This window comes from Lycorma delicatula, chromosome 10 (assembly GCF_047948215.1).
Source record: "Lycorma delicatula isolate Av1 chromosome 10, ASM4794821v1, whole genome shotgun sequence".
NCBI classification, from domain to species: Eukaryota; Metazoa; Arthropoda; class Insecta; order Hemiptera; family Fulgoridae; genus Lycorma; species Lycorma delicatula.
This window is the reverse complement of record NC_134464.1, coordinates 88,920,316-88,941,789: the sequence shown is the minus strand read 5'-3', so window position 1 is coordinate 88,941,789 and position 21,474 is coordinate 88,920,316. Positions and strand designations below refer to the sequence as shown.

At 31.0% G+C, this 21,474-nt stretch overlaps 2 protein-coding genes across 2 annotated transcripts; both read left to right on the top strand.

The window, feature by feature from the left end:
* The first annotated feature begins 3,244 nt into the window (after positions 1-3,244).
* On the top strand, positions 3,245-15,710 carry LOC142330913 (uncharacterized). Its single transcript, XM_075376380.1, has 4 exons — positions 3,245-4,039; positions 9,441-9,946; positions 14,831-15,055; positions 15,125-15,710. The coding sequence occupies exons 1-4, from the start codon at positions 3,245-3,247 to the stop codon at positions 15,708-15,710; spliced, it is 2,112 nt and encodes a 703-aa protein (XP_075232495.1).
* A 4,825-nt stretch (positions 15,711-20,535) lies between these two features.
* Positions 20,536-21,474, top strand: LOC142330912 (uncharacterized). The gene is made up of 2 exons (XM_075376379.1): positions 20,536-20,819; positions 20,889-21,474. The coding sequence occupies exons 1-2, from the start codon at positions 20,536-20,538 to the stop codon at positions 21,472-21,474; spliced, it is 870 nt and encodes a 289-aa protein (XP_075232494.1).

Below are 21,474 nucleotides of genomic sequence, written 5' to 3'. Positions count from 1 at the left end.
TAGTCTACAAGTAATTTTACAATAGATATTTTAATTCTATTTTCAATTTTATAGGGGATTGCTGTACCTATGTAGAGTCAAATGCTGGTAAACGTTTTTAAACCTTCACTAGGATCATTTTTGTTATTTTTGTATCGATTTGAATTCTAGTTCGTGGAAGCCGTTGTTGGTTGGTGGTTGGAATTCAATTAATCTTGACGAGCCCAGTCTTGAGACTGTACAAGACTACACTTCATTTAGATTCACACATGTCATTCTCTGAAGTAATACCTTACGGTGGTTTTCGAAGCTAAAAAGTAAAGGAGAGTCGAACAGACGTATTATTAATTGAAACTCAATCACTAAGAAAACACCGGTATCCGCAGTCTAAAATTCAAATCCATAAATAAAGTTCCAGATTTCTGAAGTCGAAAACGAAACTCGTTAAATCCGCTGATCTTGCGCGGGCGAGTTTAATCTACTAGCCTAACCCGGCGGGTTTAAACCAACTGTGTTGATCTTAAAATTACATTATTTATTTATGTTTTTAATATTTAAAAAAATACCGATTTTTTTAAAAATACAATATTTTTTTACCAAAACTTAATAGGGATTTTTATTAATCTGTACGCTGTATTATAATAAATACATATGTAGTGTTAGGAATGTAAACTAGAGATGTAAAAAATGATCAAAAAATCGCTCTTTTTTAAATTTCCATTCAACGGCGCATTTTAGAACAAAAAATTATGATTAATAAAAAATTAAAATAATAGATTTTTGTATTAGAAATGAAAAAAAGAAAAAACAGTTTAACGTTATCCTTAAACCTAAAATAATACTTTTGTCAGTGAATTTCTATGTACGTAAATATGTATTTTGTCATTTATGTAGCTTAATAACTACGGACGCTGTTAACCAATTTTCTTCATACTTGGTAGAATGATGGCGTATTCAGAACGATTTATTGCTATAGTAACGTTTACCAATAAATAACGGGGGATGAAAAATTGGCCAAAAATCTTTTTTCAGTATTCACGCCAATCACAAAAAATGACTTAAAACATTTTTACAAGTATTTCCTGCTTCAGAAAAGCAACAACAAGAGATTTTTACATGAAAAATTTCTAAATGAATGGAGGTTTAAATAATAATAAAAATCATTTACCAAATCCATTACTGAAGACTACGGAAACGAAAAATACAATTAATTTTTTTTTTTTTTTTTTACGTTTAACGCTCATGTTGTAACATCCACGGCGTTTAATGACTTCTTAAGCGCTGTAACAGATGCAAAACTTTCTATAGGCTGAAAATTCAATACGGCTAAGCGGCATAGCCGCTTATGCTATGCAACATTTCACCGGTCTTTTCTTTGGTGCTGCAAATCAAATATTCGTTCAGAAATATCACACTATTTCGATTACTTTTTCAGAAACCTAATTTTGACCCTCTATTCTCGACATTCCTTAAACATAAAATATCCTACTTAACGATTGTTTATGGAAAAAATACTTTTTATTCGAATGCAAAATAAATACATTAAAAAATTAGTCCAATATTCACAAAAAAAAAAAAAAATTATTTAGTTTTATTCTTACTTTAAATACTCCCGAATTTGGGTAAAATTAATAAATTACAAAATAAACGTAAATATCTATAACCGCATACTTAATTAAAGTTAAATGAGGGGAAAAACAGCAAAAATTAATTAATGGATCTCTTAGAAATTATAAAAATATTCCCACACATATTTCTTAGTGCTGAGCAATTTTTTCGAAACGTGACCTAAATATAGCTAAAAATACACATTTAAAAAAAATACCTACTCTCAATTTCTATAACTAGGTGGAAAAATAATTATATTTTTAACAACTAATATAAGAGTTAAAAATGCTAGCAAAATATCGCATTACGTTCTCGGCTATTAGTAAAAAACATGTAAGAGTTAGACCACAGAAAAAAAAAATAGAGGTAGGGAATAAATTTAAAGGAACATTAGTCTATTCATATTATTAACATATATTCATGTATAGGTTAAGCATAACCAATTTGTTCAAGTAAAGTTTTCTATAAATCTAAAACCGTTTTCAGTAAAGTCTTAAGAGAAAATAAAAAACATTTTTTTTTTTTTGTATTTTTGGTACGGGGTGATTAATTAAAAAATAAAATAAAATAAATATAGATATGTAATGTAACTTCCCATGTGAAGTACAATCATTCAGAAAATATTTGAAAAATATTACAAACCCAAGAGAGAGAGAACAAAAAACATAACATATTTTAATTTTTAAGAGGAAGCCGATTTAACCAAAAAATTGTTATTATTTTTCGTATATGCATTGCTGGTAAGAAAATTTATTTAATAAATATTTCTCTAAAATACTGAACAAAATCGGAATTGTTTTTCTCGCGTTTTCATCCCATTCACTTAACGAATTTTCAAAAAAAAGATTAATGTTATCAACGACCTATAAATGGAAATATTTGAGCCAAATCGGTTTAGTCAATTCGAATACATACATACGTTTGATTGTTGATGAATTCCTTCGACCGTAAAACGTAAACATTTACAAAAAACCGATACATCAGTTTCGATATAATCACCATACTTTCTCTTTTAATATAGCTATTCTAGTTATATTTGCCAGGAAAATAAAAATTATTCAAGAGCAATTCTAAATAGATTTAAAAATAACTAGCAGTGTGTGTGACACCCTCATAAATTTTAAACGAAAAAGTAAATTATATCTACTTAGACGATAAATAGGTACATATTCGAGCGCGTAAATGTTATTATTTTATTCTTTGAACAACATATACTGTTTAACCGATAACTTGCAATTAAATTGATTGGTTTGTTATATTTTTCACAACGATCTTTATACTGACGAGTATATATGAAAGAGTTATTGATAATACGTTAAGAAAACGGAGTTAAAAATAGCTTCACATATGTTAAATTGACGATGACAAACAAAATACTAAAAGGTTGAATGTATTTCCTTATTAGTACTAGTAATAATTTAATTTTCTTAGATCGTGTCAATTACTACTGAATAATAATGATTGCATAATAATTATGATTGTATAAAGAATCTATCGGATCTAGTTAGAAATGTACGTTATAGTCTACGCGAGAGTTAACGTGAAATAGTGTGTAAAAGTATAAATGGTGGGATAGACTTCCTCTTCTTTCGATAGTATTTAATATCGACTGCAAACGTCAGTAAAGCATCAAAGAACCGTTGGCTACAGAAGAAGTATGTTGAAGTTTCTAGTGTTGTGTTTTGTCGTAACGGGAGGTGTATTGGGGGATGACAGTGAAAGTAAGGGTACAGTATACAAAATCAGTGATGCCGACCGACCATCAGAACAACACAAAATACCAGCGAAAAATTATGATGAAAAAATACAAAATAAACGCGGGCTTTTTGATGTCGGCAGCTACGGCGGTCATAGTTTCGGCCACGAATCATCCGGCATAGACGAGCATAAAATTGGATTCGGAGGACATCACATTTCCAATGACCATCACATCTCTCACCAACAATTCGTACTGCATCACGAGGATGGAAATCACATCTCAAATGATCATCGTATTTCACATGACCACGTTACGCCCCATCATGAGGTAACTAAAACAGTGACCTTAACCAAAGAAGTTCAAGTGCCTTATCCGGTGACAGTCGAGAAGAAAGTTCCGGTTCCAGTCGATCGACCGTATCCGGTGCATATACCAAAACCATATCCAGTACCGGTCGAAAAACATATACCGGTTCCGGTTAAAGTTCCCGTACCGCATCCTTATCCAGTAGAAAAAGCAGTACCATATCCAGTTAAAGTTCCAGTCGACAGACCGTATCCGGTGCACATCGCGAAACCATATCCAGTCTACGTCGATAAACCTTATCCAGTACCGGTCGAAAAGAAAATTCCTGTACCGTTTAAAGTACCGGTCGAAAGACCGTATCCGGTACATGTACCAGTAGAGAAACTAGTACCTTATCCGGTTGAGAAACCGGTACCTTATCCAGTTAAAGTTCCTGTCGATAGACCAGTGCCAGTTCATATAATAAAACCTTACCCGGTTCATATTGTTAAAGCGTACCCGGTGCCTTATCCAGTTAAAGAGCAACACTCAACAGATCATGAAAATATTTATCTAGACGGACATCAACATCATACAGGACATCATTTCTAGTTTTTTTTCGATCTAATCGAGTTCATCTTCCAGAATTTCAACTGAAATTTCATTTAAATATAATACAATGAAATGTTATTTATTATGTACATACTAGGTTTTCTTTCAATTAAATAAATGAAATTTGTAAAACATTTTTAACCTTGTGTTATTTTTTTCTTATTACGTCACTATATTTATTTTATTTGTTTTAAAAAACAATTTTATAAATAACCTTTAATTTATATTTAGTATATTATTATTTTTTAAGGACATTGCTTTCATATGCTTAAATGCAATTACACATTTTTTAAAAAGTTCCGTCTAAATTCTTTTGTTTGTACAAAAAAAATTGTTAAAAAGTTTGAACTGCTTTCATGCAAATAAACAAGAAATTGATTCGAAAACATACCTTACGTTACGTTAGTAGTATCTATTCGCGTAATTTAACTATTGGTATTATGTTTTTCAACTTTAACGAAATTTAAGATGTTTGCGATTTCATTTACGCTATACAGAAATTAATCTTTACTATTATTTTTATTTTTTAATATTGTCCATATTATCAATGAAAATACCTAACACCATACTTTCCCCTATAATATAGCTATTCTAACAATATTCGCCGAGAAAATAATAATAAAGAAAAAAATTAACATTTCAAGATGTTTGGTTGGACGAATTAAAATTTATTAAAACTGCAAATTTTTAGGAGCTTGATGCATAAGTCATTCTGTAATAAATATTGCTAGGTGCAATTCCTTCCGCTAATAAGGCCTCATTTATTAATAAATAAGAAATAAAATTTTATATATAATTGCGGAAACAAAACCTAAGTAACATGAAATATTCCAGAATAATCAAGAGTTTAGATTGTTAGGAACAGCGATTCGATGCCAGTTATAGTAGTGGAAATAAGGCATGCAGTTGTTTCCTGTTTCCTTCTTCACTAATAGCTGAAACTATAAATAGTTTTATGTCAGTATACAAGTCATCTACAATAGATATTTTCATTATAACAGGGAACTGCTGTACTATTATTACTTTCAGAGAAAGTAACATTGACTTCTGCCGCTAATACTTCACGTGATGTATATGCGTCACAACCAAAAGAAAGATGGAAAATATAGTTTAAAGTATAATAAATATTGAGACCCTTTCTGTTGAAAAACAATGCGTTACATACATTGTCTCCCCTCAATAAAGTGATCCAATTGTTGTTATGTTTTCTCCAACAGTTTCCAGCTACTGCCTCTTCTGGATTATGTGTACAGGCAAATGCGGTTACCGCTACCGGCTTGCCAAGCCTGACGTGTCTGCAATGCAAGTTTAAATGTACCGGTAGAACATTGTAGTTTGGAAAAGACGTTCTGAAATAGACATCTACTCCACCGGACATGTGTAAGGATTAACTCGTCATCGCAAATCAGATGATTTCGAATTCAATTGGGAGTTAAAAAACTGAGTAACGTGATATTTTCCTGAAAATAGAATAACCTATTGAAGAATTATCATTCGATGCCAGGCATGCTTGGGGAAATTGGGCATGAAGTTGTTTCCTGTTTCCTTCTTCACTAATAACTGAAAATACTGTTTCACATTAGTCTACAAGTAATTTTACAATAGATATTTTAATTCTATTTTCAATTTTATAGGGGATTGCTGTACCTATGTAGAGTCAAATGCTGGTAAACGTTTTTAAACCTTCACTAGGATCATTTTTGTTATTTTTGTATCGATTTGAATTCTAGTTCGTGGAAGCCGTTGTTGGTTGGTGGTTGGAATTCAATTAATCTTGACGAGCCCAGTCTTGAGACTGTACAAGACTACACTTCATTTAGATTCACACATGTCATTCTCTGAAGTAATACCTTACGGTGGTTTTCGAAGCTAAAAAGTAAAGGAGAGTCGAACAGACGTATTATTAATTGAAACTCAATCACTAAGAAAACACCGGTATCCGCAGTCTAAAATTCAAATCCATAAATAAAGTTCCAGATTTCTGAAGTCGAAAACGAAACTCGTTAAATCCGCTGATCTTGCGCGGGCGAGTTTAATCTACTAGCCTAACCCGGCGGGTTTAAACCAACTGTGTTGATCTTAAAATTACATTATTTATTTATGTTTTTAATATTTAAAAAAATACCGATTTTTTTAAAAATACAATATTTTTTTACCAAAACTTAATAGGGATTTTTATTAATCTGTACGCTGTATTATAATAAATACATATGTAGTGTTAGGAATGTAAACTAGAGATGTAAAAAATGATCAAAAAATCGCTCTTTTTTAAATTTCCATTCAACGGCGCATTTTAGAACAAAAAATTATGATTAATAAAAAATTAAAATAATAGATTTTTGTATTAGAAATGAAAAAAAGAAAAAACAGTTTAACGTTATCCTTAAACCTAAAATAATACTTTTGTCAGTGAATTTCTATGTACGTAAATATGTATTTTGTCATTTATGTAGCTTAATAACTACGGACGCTGTTAACCAATTTTCTTCATACTTGGTAGAATGATGGCGTATTCAGAACGATTTATTGCTATAGTAACGTTTACCAATAAATAACGGGGGATGAAAAATTGGCCAAAAATCTTTTTTCAGTATTCACGCCAATCACAAAAAATGACTTAAAACATTTTTACAAGTATTTCCTGCTTCAGAAAAGCAACAACAAGAGATTTTTACATGAAAAATTTCTAAATGAATGGAGGTTTAAATAATAATAAAAATCATTTACCAAATCCATTACTGAAGACTACGGAAACGAAAAATACAATTAATTTTTTTTTTTTTTTTTTTACGTTTAACGCTCATGTTGTAACATCCACGGCGTTTAATGACTTCTTAAGCGCTGTAACAGATGCAAAACTTTCTATAGGCTGAAAATTCAATACGGCTAAGCGGCATAGCCGCTTATGCTATGCAACATTTCACCGGTCTTTTCTTTGGTGCTGCAAATCAAATATTCGTTCAGAAATATCACACTATTTCGATTACTTTTTCAGAAACCTAATTTTGACCCTCTATTCTCGACATTCCTTAAACATAAAATATCCTACTTAACGATTGTTTATGGAAAAAATACTTTTTATTCGAATGCAAAATAAATACATTAAAAAATTAGTCCAATATTCACAAAAAAAAAAAAAAATTATTTAGTTTTATTCTTACTTTAAATACTCCCGAATTTGGGTAAAATTAATAAATTACAAAATAAACGTAAATATCTATAACCGCATACTTAATTAAAGTTAAATGAGGGGAAAAACAGCAAAAATTAATTAATGGATCTCTTAGAAATTATAAAAATATTCCCACACATATTTCTTAGTGCTGAGCAATTTTTTCGAAACGTGACCTAAATATAGCTAAAAATACACATTTAAAAAAAATACCTACTCTCAATTTCTATAACTAGGTGGAAAAATAATTATATTTTTAACAACTAATATAAGAGTTAAAAATGCTAGCAAAATATCGCATTACGTTCTCGGCTATTAGTAAAAAACATGTAAGAGTTAGACCACAGAAAAAAAAAATAGAGGTAGGGAATAAATTTAAAGGAACATTAGTCTATTCATATTATTAACATATATTCATGTATAGGTTAAGCATAACCAATTTGTTCAAGTAAAGTTTTCTATAAATCTAAAACCGTTTTCAGTAAAGTCTTAAGAGAAAATAAAAAACATTTTTTTTTTTTTGTATTTTTGGTACGGGGTGATTAATTAAAAAATAAAATAAAATAAATATAGATATGTAATGTAACTTCCCATGTGAAGTACAATCATTCAGAAAATATTTGAAAAATATTACAAACCCAAGAGAGAGAGAACAAAAAACATAACATATTTTAATTTTTAAGAGGAAGCCGATTTAACCAAAAAATTTTTATTATTTTTCGTATATGCATTGCTGGTAAGAAAATTTATTTAATAAATATTTCTCTAAAATACTGAACAAAATCGGAATTGTTTTTCTCGCGTTTTCATCCCATTCACTTAACGAATTTTCAAAAAAAAGATTAATGTTATCAACGACCTATAAATGGAAATATTTGAGCCAAATCGGTTTAGTCAATTCGAATACATACATACGTTTGATTGTTGATGAATTCCTTCGACCGTAAAACGTAAACATTTACAAAAAACCGATACATCAGTTTCGATATAATCACCATACTTTCTCTTTTAATATAGCTATTCTAGTTATATTTGCCAGGAAAATAAAAATTATTCAAGAGCAATTCTAAATAGATTTAAAAATAACTAGCAGTGTGTGTGACACCCTCATAAATTTTAAACGAAAAAGTAAATTATATCTACTTAGACGATAAATAGGTACATATTCGAGCGCGTAAATGTTATTATTTTATTCTTTGAACAACATATACTGTTTAACCGATAACTTGCAATTAAATTGATTGGTTTGTTATATTTTTCACAACGATCTTTATACTGACGAGTATATATGAAAGAGTTATTGATAATACGTTAAGAAAACGGAGTTAAAAATAGCTTCACATATGTTAAATTGACGATGACAAACAAAATACTAAAAGGTTGAATGTATTTCCTTATTAGTACTAGTAATAATTTAATTTTCTTAGATCGTGTCAATTACTACTGAATAATAATGATTGCATAATAATTATGATTGTATAAAGAATCTATCGGATCTAGTTAGAAATGTACGTTATAGTCTACGCGAGAGTTAACGTGAAATAGTGTGTAAAAGTATAAATGGTGGGATAGACTTCCTCTTCTTTCGATAGTATTTAATATCGACTGCAAACGTCAGTAAAGCATCAAAGAACCGTTGGCTACAGAAGAAGTATGTTGAAGTTTCTAGTGTTGTGTTTTGTCGTAACGGGAGGTGTATTGGGGGATGACAGTGAAAGTAAGGGTACAGTATACAAAATCAGTGATGCCGACCGACCATCAGAACAACACAAAATACCAGCGAAAAATTATGATGAAAAAATACAAAATAAACGCGGGCTTTTTGATGTCGGCAGCTACGGCGGTCATAGTTTCGGCCACGAATCATCCGGCATAGACGAGCATAAAATTGGATTCGGAGGACATCACATTTCCAATGACCATCACATCTCTCACCAACAATTCGTACTGCATCACGAGGATGGAAATCACATCTCAAATGATCATCGTATTTCACATGACCACGTTACGCCCCATCATGAGGTAACTAAAACAGTGACCTTAACCAAAGAAGTTCAAGTGCCTTATCCGGTGACAGTCGAGAAGAAAGTTCCGGTTCCAGTCGATCGACCGTATCCGGTGCATATACCAAAACCATATCCAGTACCGGTCGAAAAACATATACCGGTTCCGGTTAAAGTTCCCGTACCGCATCCTTATCCAGTAGAAAAAGCAGTACCATATCCAGTTAAAGTTCCAGTCGACAGACCGTATCCGGTGCACATCGCGAAACCATATCCAGTCTACGTCGATAAACCTTATCCAGTACCGGTCGAAAAGAAAATTCCTGTACCGTTTAAAGTACCGGTCGAAAGACCATATCCGGTACATGTACCAGTAGAGAAACTAGTACCTTATCCGGTTGAGAAACCGGTACCTTATCCAGTTAAAGTTCCTGTCGATAGACCAGTGCCAGTTCATATAATAAAACCTTACCCGGTTCATATTGTTAAAGCGTACCCGGTGCCTTATCCAGTTAAAGAGCAACACTCAACAGATCATGAAAATATTTATCTAGACGGACATCAACATCATACAGGACATCATTTCTAGTTTTTTTCGATCTAATCGAGTTCATCTTCCAGAATTTCAACTGAAATTTCATTTAAATATAATACAATGAAATGTTATTTATTATGTACATACTAGGTTTTCTTTCAATTAAATAAATGAAATTTGTAAAACATTTTTAACCTTGTGTTATTTTTTTCTTATTACGTCACTATATTTATTTTATTTGTTTTAAAAAACAATTTTATAAATAACCTTTAATTTATATTTAGTATATTATTATTTTTTAAGGACATTGCTTTCATATGCTTAAATGCAATTACACATTTTTTAAAAAGTTCCGTCTAAATTCTTTTGTTTGTACAAAAAAAATTGTTAAAAAGTTTGAACTGCTTTCATGCAAATAAACAAGAAATTGATTCGAAAACATACCTTACGTTACGTTAGTAGTATCTATTCGCGTAATTTAACTATTGGTATTATGTTTTTCAACTTTAACGAAATTTAAGATGTTTGCGATTTCATTTACGCTATACAGAAATTAATCTTTACTATTATTTTTATTTTTTAATATTGTCCATATTATCAATGAAAATACCTAACACCATACTTTCCCCTATAATATAGCTATTCTAACAATATTCGCCGAGAAAATAATAATAAAGAAAAAATTAACATTTCAAGATGTTTGGTTGGACGAATTAAAATTTATTAAAACTGCAAATTTTTAGGAGCTTGATGCATAAGTCATTCTGTAATAAATATTGCTAGGTGCAATTCCTTCCGCTAATAAGGCCTCATTTATTAATAAATAAGAAATAAAATTTTATATATAATTGCGGAAACAAAACCTAAGTAACATGAAATATTCCAGAATAATCAAGAGTTTAGATTGTTAGGAACAGCGATTCGATGCCAGTTATAGTAGTGGAAATAAGGCATGCAGTTGTTTCCTGTTTCCTTCTTCACTAATAGCTGAAACTATAAATAGTTTTATGTCAGTATACAAGTCACCTACAATAGATATTTTCATTATAACAGGGAACTGCTGTACTATTATTACTTTCAGAGAAAGTAACATTGACTTCTGCCGCTAATACTTCACGTGATATATATGCGTCACAACCAAAAGAAAGATGGAAAATATAGTTTAAAGTATAATAAATATTGAGACCCTTTCTGTTGAAAAACAATGCGTTACATACATTGTCTCCCCTCAATAAAGTGATCCAATTGTTGTTATGTTTTCTCCAACAGTTTCCAGCTACTGCCTCTTCTGGATTATGTGTACAGGCAAATGCGGTTACCGCTACCGGCTTGCCAAGCCTGACGTGTCTGCAATGCAAGTTTAAATGTACCGGTAGAACATTGTAGTTTGGAAAAGACGTTCTGAAATAGACATCTACTCCACCGGACATGTGTAAGGATTAACTCGTCATCGCAAATCAGATGATTTCGAATTCAATTGGGAGTTAAAAAACTGAGTAACGTGATATTTTCCTGAAAATAGAATAACCTATTGAAGAATTATCATTCGATGCCAGGCATGCTTGGGGAAATTGGGCATGAAGTTGTTTCCTGTTTCCTTCTTCACTAATAACTGAAAATACTGTTTCACATTAGTCTACAAGTAATTTTACAATAGATATTTTAATTCTATTTTCAATTTTATAGGGGATTGCTGTACCTATGTAGAGTCAAATGCTGGTAAACGTTTTTAAACCTTCACTAGGATCATTTTTGTTATTTTTGTATCGATTTGAATTCTAGTTCGTGGAAGCCGTTGTTGGTTGGTGGTTGGATTTCAATTAATCTTGACGAGCCCAGTCTTGAGACTGTACAAGACTACACTTCATTTAGATTCACACATGTCATTCTCTGAAGTAATACCTTACGGTGGTTTTCGAAGCTAAAAAGTAAAGGAGAGTCGAACAGACGTATTATTAATTGAAACTCAATCACTAAGAAAACACCGGTATCCGCAGTCTAAAATTCAAATCCATAAATAAAGTTCCAGATTTCTGAAGTCGAAAACGAAACTCGTTAAATCCGCTGATCTTGCGCGGGCGAGTTTAATCTACTAGCCTAACCCGGCGGGTTTAAACCAACTGTGTTGATCTTAAAATTACATTATTTATTTATGTTTTTAATATTTAAAAAAATACCGATTTTTTTAAAAATACAATATTTTTTTACCAAAACTTAATAGGGATTTTTATTAATCTGTACGCTGTATTATAATAAATACATATGTAGTGTTAGGAATGTAAACTAGAGATGTAAAAAATGATCAAAAAATCGCTCTTTTTTAAATTTCCATTCAACGGCGCATTTTAGAACAAAAAATTATGATTAATAAAAAATTAAAATAATAGATTTTTGTATTAGAAATGAAAAAAAGAAAAAACAGTTTAACGTTATCCTTAAACCTAAAATAATACTTTTGTCAGTGAATTTCTATGTACGTAAATATGTATTTTGTCATTTATGTAGCTTAATAACTACGGACGCTGTTAACCAATTTTCTTCATACTTGGTAGAATGATGGCGTATTCAGAACGATTTATTGCTATAGTAACGTTTACCAATAAATAACGGGGGATGAAAAATTGGCCAAAAATCTTTTTTCAGTATTCACGCCAATCACAAAAAATGACTTAAAACATTTTTACAAGTATTTCCTGCTTCAGAAAAGCAACAACAAGAGATTTTTACATGAAAAGTTTCTAAATGAATGGAGGTTTAAATAATAATAAAAATCATTTACCAAATCCATTACTGAAGACTACGGAAACGAAAAATACAATTAATTTTTTTTTTTTTTTTTTTACGTTTAACGCTCATGTTGTAACATCCACGGCGTTTAATGACTTCTTAAGCGCTGTAACAGATGCAAAACTTTCTATAGGCTGAAAATTCAATACGGCTAAGCGGCATAGCCGCTTATGCTATGCAACATTTCACCGGTCTTTTCTTTGGTGCTGCAAATCAAATATTCGTTCAGAAATATCACACTATTTCGATTCCTTTTTCAGAAACCTAATTTTGACCCTCTATTCTCGACATTCCTTAAACATAAAATATCCTACTTAACGATTGTTTATGGAAAAAATACTTTTTATTCGAATGCAAAATAAATACATTAAAAAATTAGTCCAATATTCACAAAAAAAAAAAAAAAATTATTTAGTTTTATTCTTACTTTAAATACTCCCGAATTTGGGTAAAATTAATAAATTACAAAATAAACGTAAATATCTATAACCGCATACTTAATTAAAGTTAAATGAGGGGAAAAACAGCAAAAATTAATTAATGGATCTCTTAGAAATTATAAAAATATTCCCACACATATTTCTTAGTGCTGAGCAATTTTTTCGAAACGTGACCTAAATATAGCTAAAAATACACATTTAAAAAAAATACCTACTCTCAATTTCTATAACTAGGTGGAAAAATAATTATATTTTTAACAACTAATATAAGAGTTAAAAATGCTAGCAAAATATCGCATTACGTTCTCGGCTATTAGTAAAAAACATGTAAGAGTTAGACCACAGAAAAAAAAAATAGAGGTAGGGAATAAATTTAAAGGAACATTAGTCTATTCATATTATTAACATATATTCATGTATAGGTTAAGCATAACCAATTTGTTCAAGTAAAGTTTTCTATAAATCTAAAACCGTTTTCAGTAAAGTCTTAAGAGAAAATAAAAAACATTTTTTTTTTTTTGTATTTTTGGTACGGGGTGATTAATTAAAAAATAAAATAAAATAAATATAGATATGTAATGTAACTTCCCATGTGAAGTACAATCATTCAGAAAATATTTGAAAAATATTACAAACCCAAGAGAGAGAGAACAAAAAACATAACATATTTTAATTTTTAAGAGGAAGCCGATTTAACCAAAAAATTTTTATTATTTTTCGTATATGCATTGCTGGTAAGAAAATTTATTTAATAAATATTTCTCTAAAATACTGAACAAAATCGGAATTGTTTTTCTCGCGTTTTCATCCCATTCACTTAACGAATTTTCAAAAAAAAGATTAATGTTATCAACGACCTATAAATGGAAATATTTGAGCCAAATCGGTTTAGTCAATTCGAATACATACATACGTTTGATTGTTGATGAATTCCTTCGACCGTAAAACGTAAACATTTACAAAAAACCGATACATCAGTTTCGATATAATCACCATACTTTCTCTTTTAATATAGCTATTCTAGTTATATTTGCCAGGAAAATAAAAATTATTCAAGAGCAATTCTAAATAGATTTAAAAATAACTAGCAGTGTGTGTGACACCCTCATAAATTTTAAACGAAAAAGTAAATTATATCTACTTAGACGATAAATAGGTACATATTCGAGCGCGTAAATGTTATTATTTTATTCTTTGAACAACATATACTGTTTAACCGATAACTTGCAATTAAATTGATTGGTTTGTTATATTTTTCACAACGATCTTTATACTGACGAGTATATATGAAAGAGTTATTGATAATACGTTAAGAAAACGGAGTTAAAAATAGCTTCACATATGTTAAATTGACGATGACAAACAAAATACTAAAAGGTTGAATGTATTTCCTTATTAGTACTAGTAATAATTTAATTTTCTTAGATCGTGTCAATTACTACTGAATAATAATGATTGCATAATAATTATGATTGTATAAAGAATCTATCGGATCTAGTTAGAAATGTACGTTATAGTCTACGCGAGAGTTAACGTGAAATAGTGTGTAAAAGTATAAATGGTGGGATAGACTTCCTCTTCTTTCGATAGTATTTAATATCGACTGCAAACGTCAGTAAAGCATCAAAGAACCGTTGGCTACAGAAGAAGTATGTTGAAGTTTCTAGTGTTGTGTTTTGTCGTAACGGGAGGTGTATTGGGGGATGACAGTGAAAGTAAGGGTACAGTATACAAAATCAGTGATGCCGACCGACCATCAGAACAACACAAAATACCAGCGAAAAATTATGATGAAAAAATACAAAATAAACGCGGGCTTTTTGATGTCGGCAGCTACGGCGGTCATAGTTTCGGCCACGAATCATCCGGCATAGACGAGCATAAAATTGGATTCGGAGGACATCACATTTCCAATGACCATCACATCTCTCACCAACAATTCGTACTGCATCACGAGGATGGAAATCACATCTCAAATGATCATCGTATTTCACATGACCACGTTACGCCCCATCATGAGGTAACTAAAACAGTGACCTTAACCAAAGAAGTTCAAGTGCCTTATCCGGTGACAGTCGAGAAGAAAGTTCCGGTTCCAGTCGATCGACCGTATCCGGTGCATATACCAAAACCATATCCAGTACCGGTCGAAAAACATATACCGGTTCCGGTTAAAGTTCCCGTACCGCATCCTTATCCAGTAGAAAAAGCAGTACCATATCCAGTTAAAGTTCCAGTCGACAGACCGTATCCGGTGCACATCGCGAAACCATATCCAGTCTACGTCGATAAACCTTATCCAGTACCGGTCGAAAAGAAAATTCCTGTACCGTTTAAAGTACCGGTCGAAAGACCATATCCGGTACATGTACCAGTAGAGAAACTAGTACCTTATCCGGTTGAGAAACCGGTACCTTATCCAGTTAAAGTTCCTGTCGATAGACCAGTGCCAGTTCATATAATAAAACCTTACCCGGTTCATATTGTTAAAGCGTACCCGGTGCCTTATCCAGTTAAAGAGCAACACTCAACAGATCATGAAAATATTTATCTAGACGGACATCAACATCATACAGGACATCATTTCTAGTTTTTTTTCGATCTAATCGAGTTCATCTTCCAGAATTTCAACTGAAATTTCATTTAAATATAATACAATGAAATGTTATTTATTATGTACATACTAGGTTTTCTTTCAATTAAATAAATGAAATTTGTAAAACATTTTTAACCTTGTGTTATTTTTTTCTTATTACGTCACTATATTTATTTTATTTGTTTTAAAAAACAATTTTATAAATAACCTTTAATTTATATTTAGTATATTATTATTTTTTAAGGACATTGCTTTCATATGCTTAAATGCAATTACACATTTTTTAAAAAGTTCCGTCTAAATTCTTTTGTTTGTACAAAAAAAATTGTTAAAAAGTTTGAACTGCTTTCATGCAAATAAACAAGAAATTGATTCGAAAACATACCTTACGTTACGTTAGTAGTATCTATTCGCGTAATTTAACTATTGGTATTATGTTTTTCAACTTTAACGAAATTTAAGATGTTTGCGATTTCATTTACGCTATACAGAAATTAATCTTTACTATTATTTTTATTTTTTAATATTGTCCATATTATCAATGAAAATACCTAACACCATACTTTCCCCTATAATATAGCTATTCTAACAATATTCGCCGAGAAAATAATAATAAAGAAAAAATTAACATTTCAAGATGTTTGGTTGGACGAATTAAAATTTATTAAAACTGCAAATTTTTAGGAGCTTGATGCATAAGTCATTCTGTAATAAATATTGCTAGGTGCAATTCCTTCCGCTAATAAGGCCTCATTTATTAATAAATAAGAAATAAAATTTTATATATAATTGCGGAAACAAAACCTAAGTAACATGAAATATTCCAGAATAATCAAGAGTTTAGATTGTTAGGAACAGCGATTCGATGCCAGTTATAGTAGTGGAAATAAGGCATGCAGTTGTTTCCTGTTTCCTTCTTCACTAATAGCTGAAACTATAAATAGTTTTATGTCAGTATACAAGTCACCTACAATAGATATTTTCATTATAACAGGGAACTGCTGTACTATTATTACTTTCAGAGAAAGTAACATTGACTTCTGCCGCTAATACTTCACGTGATGTATATGCGTCACAACCAAAAGAAAGATGGAAAATATAGTTTAAAGTATAATAAATATTGAGACCCTTTCTGTTGAAAAACAATGCGTTACATACATTGTCTCCCCTCAATAAAGTGATCCAATTGTTGTTATGTTTTCTCCAACAGTTTCCAGCTACTGCCTCTTCTGGATTATGTGTACAGGCAAATGCGGTTACCGCTACCGGCTTGCCAAGCCTGACGTGTCTGCAATGCAAGTTTAAATGTACCGGTAGAACATTGTAGTTTGGAAAAGACGTTCTGAAATAGACATCTACTCCACCGGACATGTGTAAGGATTAACTCGTCATCGCAAATCAGATGATTTCGAATTCAATTGGGAGTTAAAAAACTGAGTAACGTGATATTTTCCTGAAAATAGAATAACCTATTGAAGAATTATCATTCGATGCCAGGCATGCTTGGGGAAATTGGGCATGAAGTTGTTTCCTGTTTCCTTCTTCACTAATAACTGAAAATACTGTTTCACATTAGTCTACAAGTAATTTTACAATAGATATTTTAATTCTATTTTCAATTTTATAGGGGATTGCTGTACCTATGTAGAGTCAAATGCTGGTAAACGTTTTTAAACCTTCACTAGGATCATTTTTGTTATTTTTGTATCGATTTGAATTCTAGTTCGTGGAAGCCGTTGTTGGTTGGTGGTTGGATTTCAATTAATCTTGACGAGCCCAGTCTTGAGACTGTACAAGACTACACTTCATTTAGATTCACACATGTCATTCTCTGAAGTAATACCTTACGGTGGTTTTCGAAGCTAAAAAGTAAAGGAGAGTCGAACAGACGTATTATTAATTGAAACTCAATCACTAAGAAAACACCGGTATCCGCAGTCTAAAATTCAAATCCATAAATAAAGTTCCAGATTTCTGAAGTCGAAAACGAAACTCGTTAAATCCGCTGATCTTGCGCGGGCGAGTTTAATCTACTAGCCTAACCCGGCGGGTTTAAACCAACTGTGTTGATCTTAAAATTACATTATTTATTTATGTTTTTAATATTTAAAAAAATACCGATTTTTTTAAAAATACAATATTTTTTTACCAAAACTTAATAGGGATTTTTATTAATCTGTACGCTGTATTATAATAAATACATATGTAGTGTTAGGAATGTAAACTAGAGATGTAAAAAATGATCAAAAAATCGCTCTTTTTTAAATTTCCATTCAACGGCGCATTTTAGAACAAAAAATTATGATTAATAAAAAATTAAAATAATAGATTTTTGTATTAGAAATGAAAAAAAGAAAAAACAGTTTAACGTTATCCTTAAACCTAAAATAATACTTTTGTCAGTGAATTTCTATGTACGTAAATATGTATTTTGTCATTTATGTAGCTTAATAACTACGGACGCTGTTAACCAATTTTCTTCATACTTGGTAGAATGATGGCGTATTCAGAACGATTTATTGCTATAGTAACGTTTACCAATAAATAACGGGGGATGAAAAATTGGCCAAAAATCTTTTTTCAGTATTCACGCCAATCACAAAAAATGACTTAAAACATTTTTACAAGTATTTCCTGCTTCAGAAAAGCAACAACAAGAGATTTTTACATGAAAAGTTTCTAAATGAATGGAGGTTTAAATAATAATAAAAATCATTTACCAAATCCATTACTGAAGACTACGGAAACGAAAAATACAATTAATTTTTTTTTTTTTTTTTTTACGTTTAACGCTCATGTTGTAACATCCACGGCGTTTAATGACTTCTTAAGCGCTGTAACAGATGCAAAACTTTCTATAGGCTGAAAATTCAATACGGCTAAGCGGCATAGCCGCTTATGCTATGCAACATTTCACCGGTCTTTTCTTTGGTGCTGCAAATCAAATATTCGTTCAGAAATATCACACTATTTCGATTCCTTTTTCAGAAACCTAATTTTGACCCTCTATTCTCGACATTCCTTAAACATAAAATATCCTACTTAACGATTGTTTATGGAAAACATACTTTTTATTCGAATGCAAAATAAATACATTAAAAAATTAGTCCAATATTCACAAAAAAAAAAAAAAATTATTTAGTTTTATTCTTACTTTAAATACTCCCGAATTTGGGTAAAATTAATAAATTACAAAATAAACGTAAATATCTATAACCGCATACTTAATTAAAGTTAAATGAGGGGAAAAACAGCAAAAATTAATTAATGGATCTCTTAGAAATTATAAAAATATTCCCACACATATTTCTTAGTGCTGAGCAATTTTTTCGAAACGTGACCTAAATATAGCTAAAAATACACATTTAAAAAAAATACCTACTCTCAATTTCTATAACTAGGTGGAAAAATAATTATATTTTTAACAACTAATATAAGAGTTAAAAATGCTAGCAAAATATCGCATTACGTTCTCGGCTATTAGTAAAAAACATGTAAGAGTTAGACCACAGAAAAAAAAAAATAGAGGTAGGGAATAAATTTAAAGGAACATTAGTCTATTCATATTATTAACATATATTCATGTATAGGTTAAGCATAACCAATTTGTTCAAGTAAAGTTTTCTATAAATCTAAAACCGTTTTCAGTAAAGTCTTAAGAGAAAATAAAAAACATTTTTTTTTTTTTGTATTTTTGGTACGGGGTGATTAATTAAAAAATAAAATAAAATAAATATAGATATGTAATGTAACTTCCCATGTGAAGTACAATCATTCAGAAAATATTTGAAAAATATTACAAACCCAAGAGAGAGAGAACAAAAAACATAACATATTTTAATTTTTAAGAGGAAGCCGATTTAACCAAAAAATTTTTATTATTTTTCGTATATGCATTGCTGGTAAGAAAATTTATTTAATAAATATTTCTCTAAAATACTGAACAAAATCGGAATTGTTTTTCTCGCGTTTTCATCCCATTCACTTAACGAATTTTCAAAAAAAAGATTAATGTTATCAACGACCTATAAATGGAAATATTTGAGCCAAATCGGTTTAGTCAATTCGAATACATACATACGTTTGATTGTTGATGAATTCCTTCGACCGTAAAACGTAAACATTTACAAAAAACCGATACATCAGTTTCGATATAATCACCATACTTTCTCTTTTAATATAGCTATTCTAGTTATATTTGCCAGGAAAATAAAAATTATTCAAGAGCAATTCTAAATAGATTTAAAAATAACTAGCAGTGTGTGTGACACCCTCATAAATTTTAAACGAAAAAGTAAATTATATCTACTTAGACGATAAATAGGTACATATTCGAGCGCGTAAATGTTATTATTTTATTCTTTGAACAACATATACTGTTTAACCGATAACTTGCAATTAAATTGATTGGTTTGTTATATTTTTCACAACGATCTTTATACTGACGAGTATATATGAAAGAGTTATTGATAATACGTTAAGAAAACGGAGTTAAAAATAGCTTCACATATGTTAAATTGACGATGACAAACAAAATACTAAAAGGTTGAATGTATTTCCTTATTAGTACTAGTAATAATTTAATTTTCTTAGATCGTGTCAATTACTACTGAATAATAATGATTGCATAATAATTATGATTGTATAAAGAATCTATCGGATCTAGTTAGAAATGTACGTTATAGTCTACGCGAGAGTTAACGTGAAATAGTGTGTAAAAGTATAAATGGTGGGATAGACTTCCTCTTCTTTCGATAGTATTTAATATCGACTGCAAACGTCAGTAAAGCATCAAAGAACCGTTGGCTACAGAAGAAGTATGTTGAAGTTTCTAGTGTTGTGTTTTGTCGTAACGGGAGGTGTATTGGGGGATGACAGTGAAAGTAAGGGTACAGTATACAAAATCAGTGATGCCGACCGACCATCAGAACAACACAAAATACCAGCGAAAAATTATGATGAAAAAATACAAAATAAACGCGGGCTTTTTGATGTCGGCAGCTACGGCGGTCATAGTTTCGGCCACGAATCATCCGGCATAGACGAGCATAAAATTGGATTCGGAGGACATCACATTTCCAATGACCATCACATCTCTCACCAACAATTCGTACTGCATCACGAGGATGGAAATCACATCTCAAATGATCATCGTATTTCACATGACCACGTTACGCCCCATCATGAGGTAACTAAAACAGTGACCTTAACCAAAGAAGTTCAAGTGCCTTATCCGGTGACAGTCGAGAAGAAAGTTCCGGTTCCAGTCGATCGACCGTATCCGGTGCATATACCAAAACCATATCCAGTACCGGTCGAAAAACATATACCGGTTCCGGTTAAAGTTCCCGTACCGCATCCTTATCCAGTAGAAAAAGCAGTACCATATCCAGTTAAAGTTCCAGTCGACAGACCGTATCCGGTGCACATCGCGAAACCATATCCAGTCTACGTCGATAAACCTTATCCAGTACCGGTCGAAAAGAAAATTCCTGTACCGTTTAAAGTACCGGTCGAAAGACCATATCCGGTACATGTACCAGTAGAGAAACTAGTACCTTATCCGGTTGAGAAACCGGTACCTTATCCAGTTAAAGTTCCTGTCGATAGACCAGTGCCAGTTCATATAATAAAACCTTACCCGGTTCATATTGTTAAAGCGTACCCGGTGCCTTATCCAGTTAAAGAGCAACACTCAACAGATCATGAAAATATTTATCTAGACGGACATCAACATCATACAGGACATCATTTCTAG

Excerpts from the sequence above, each read along its gene's own strand:
- LOC142330913 (XM_075376380.1), top strand. The coding sequence starts at position 3,245 with ATGTTGAAGTTTCTAGTGTTGTGTTTTGTCGTAACGGGAGGTGTATTG. Across the intron at positions 4,040-9,440 it reads AAGTTCCTGTCGATAGACCA|AAAGTTCCGGTTCCAGTCGA; the intron begins GTGCCAGTTCAT and ends ACAGTCGAGAAG. Across the intron at positions 9,947-14,830 it reads CATACAGGACATCATTTCTA|TGAAAGTAAGGGTACAGTAT; the intron begins GTTTTTTTCGAT and ends GGGGGATGACAG.
- LOC142330912 (XM_075376379.1), top strand. The coding sequence starts at position 20,536 with ATGTTGAAGTTTCTAGTGTTGTGTTTTGTCGTAACGGGAGGTGTATTG. Across the intron at positions 20,820-20,888 it reads GACCATCACATCTCTCACCA|TACGCCCCATCATGAGGTAA; the intron begins ACAATTCGTACT and ends ACATGACCACGT.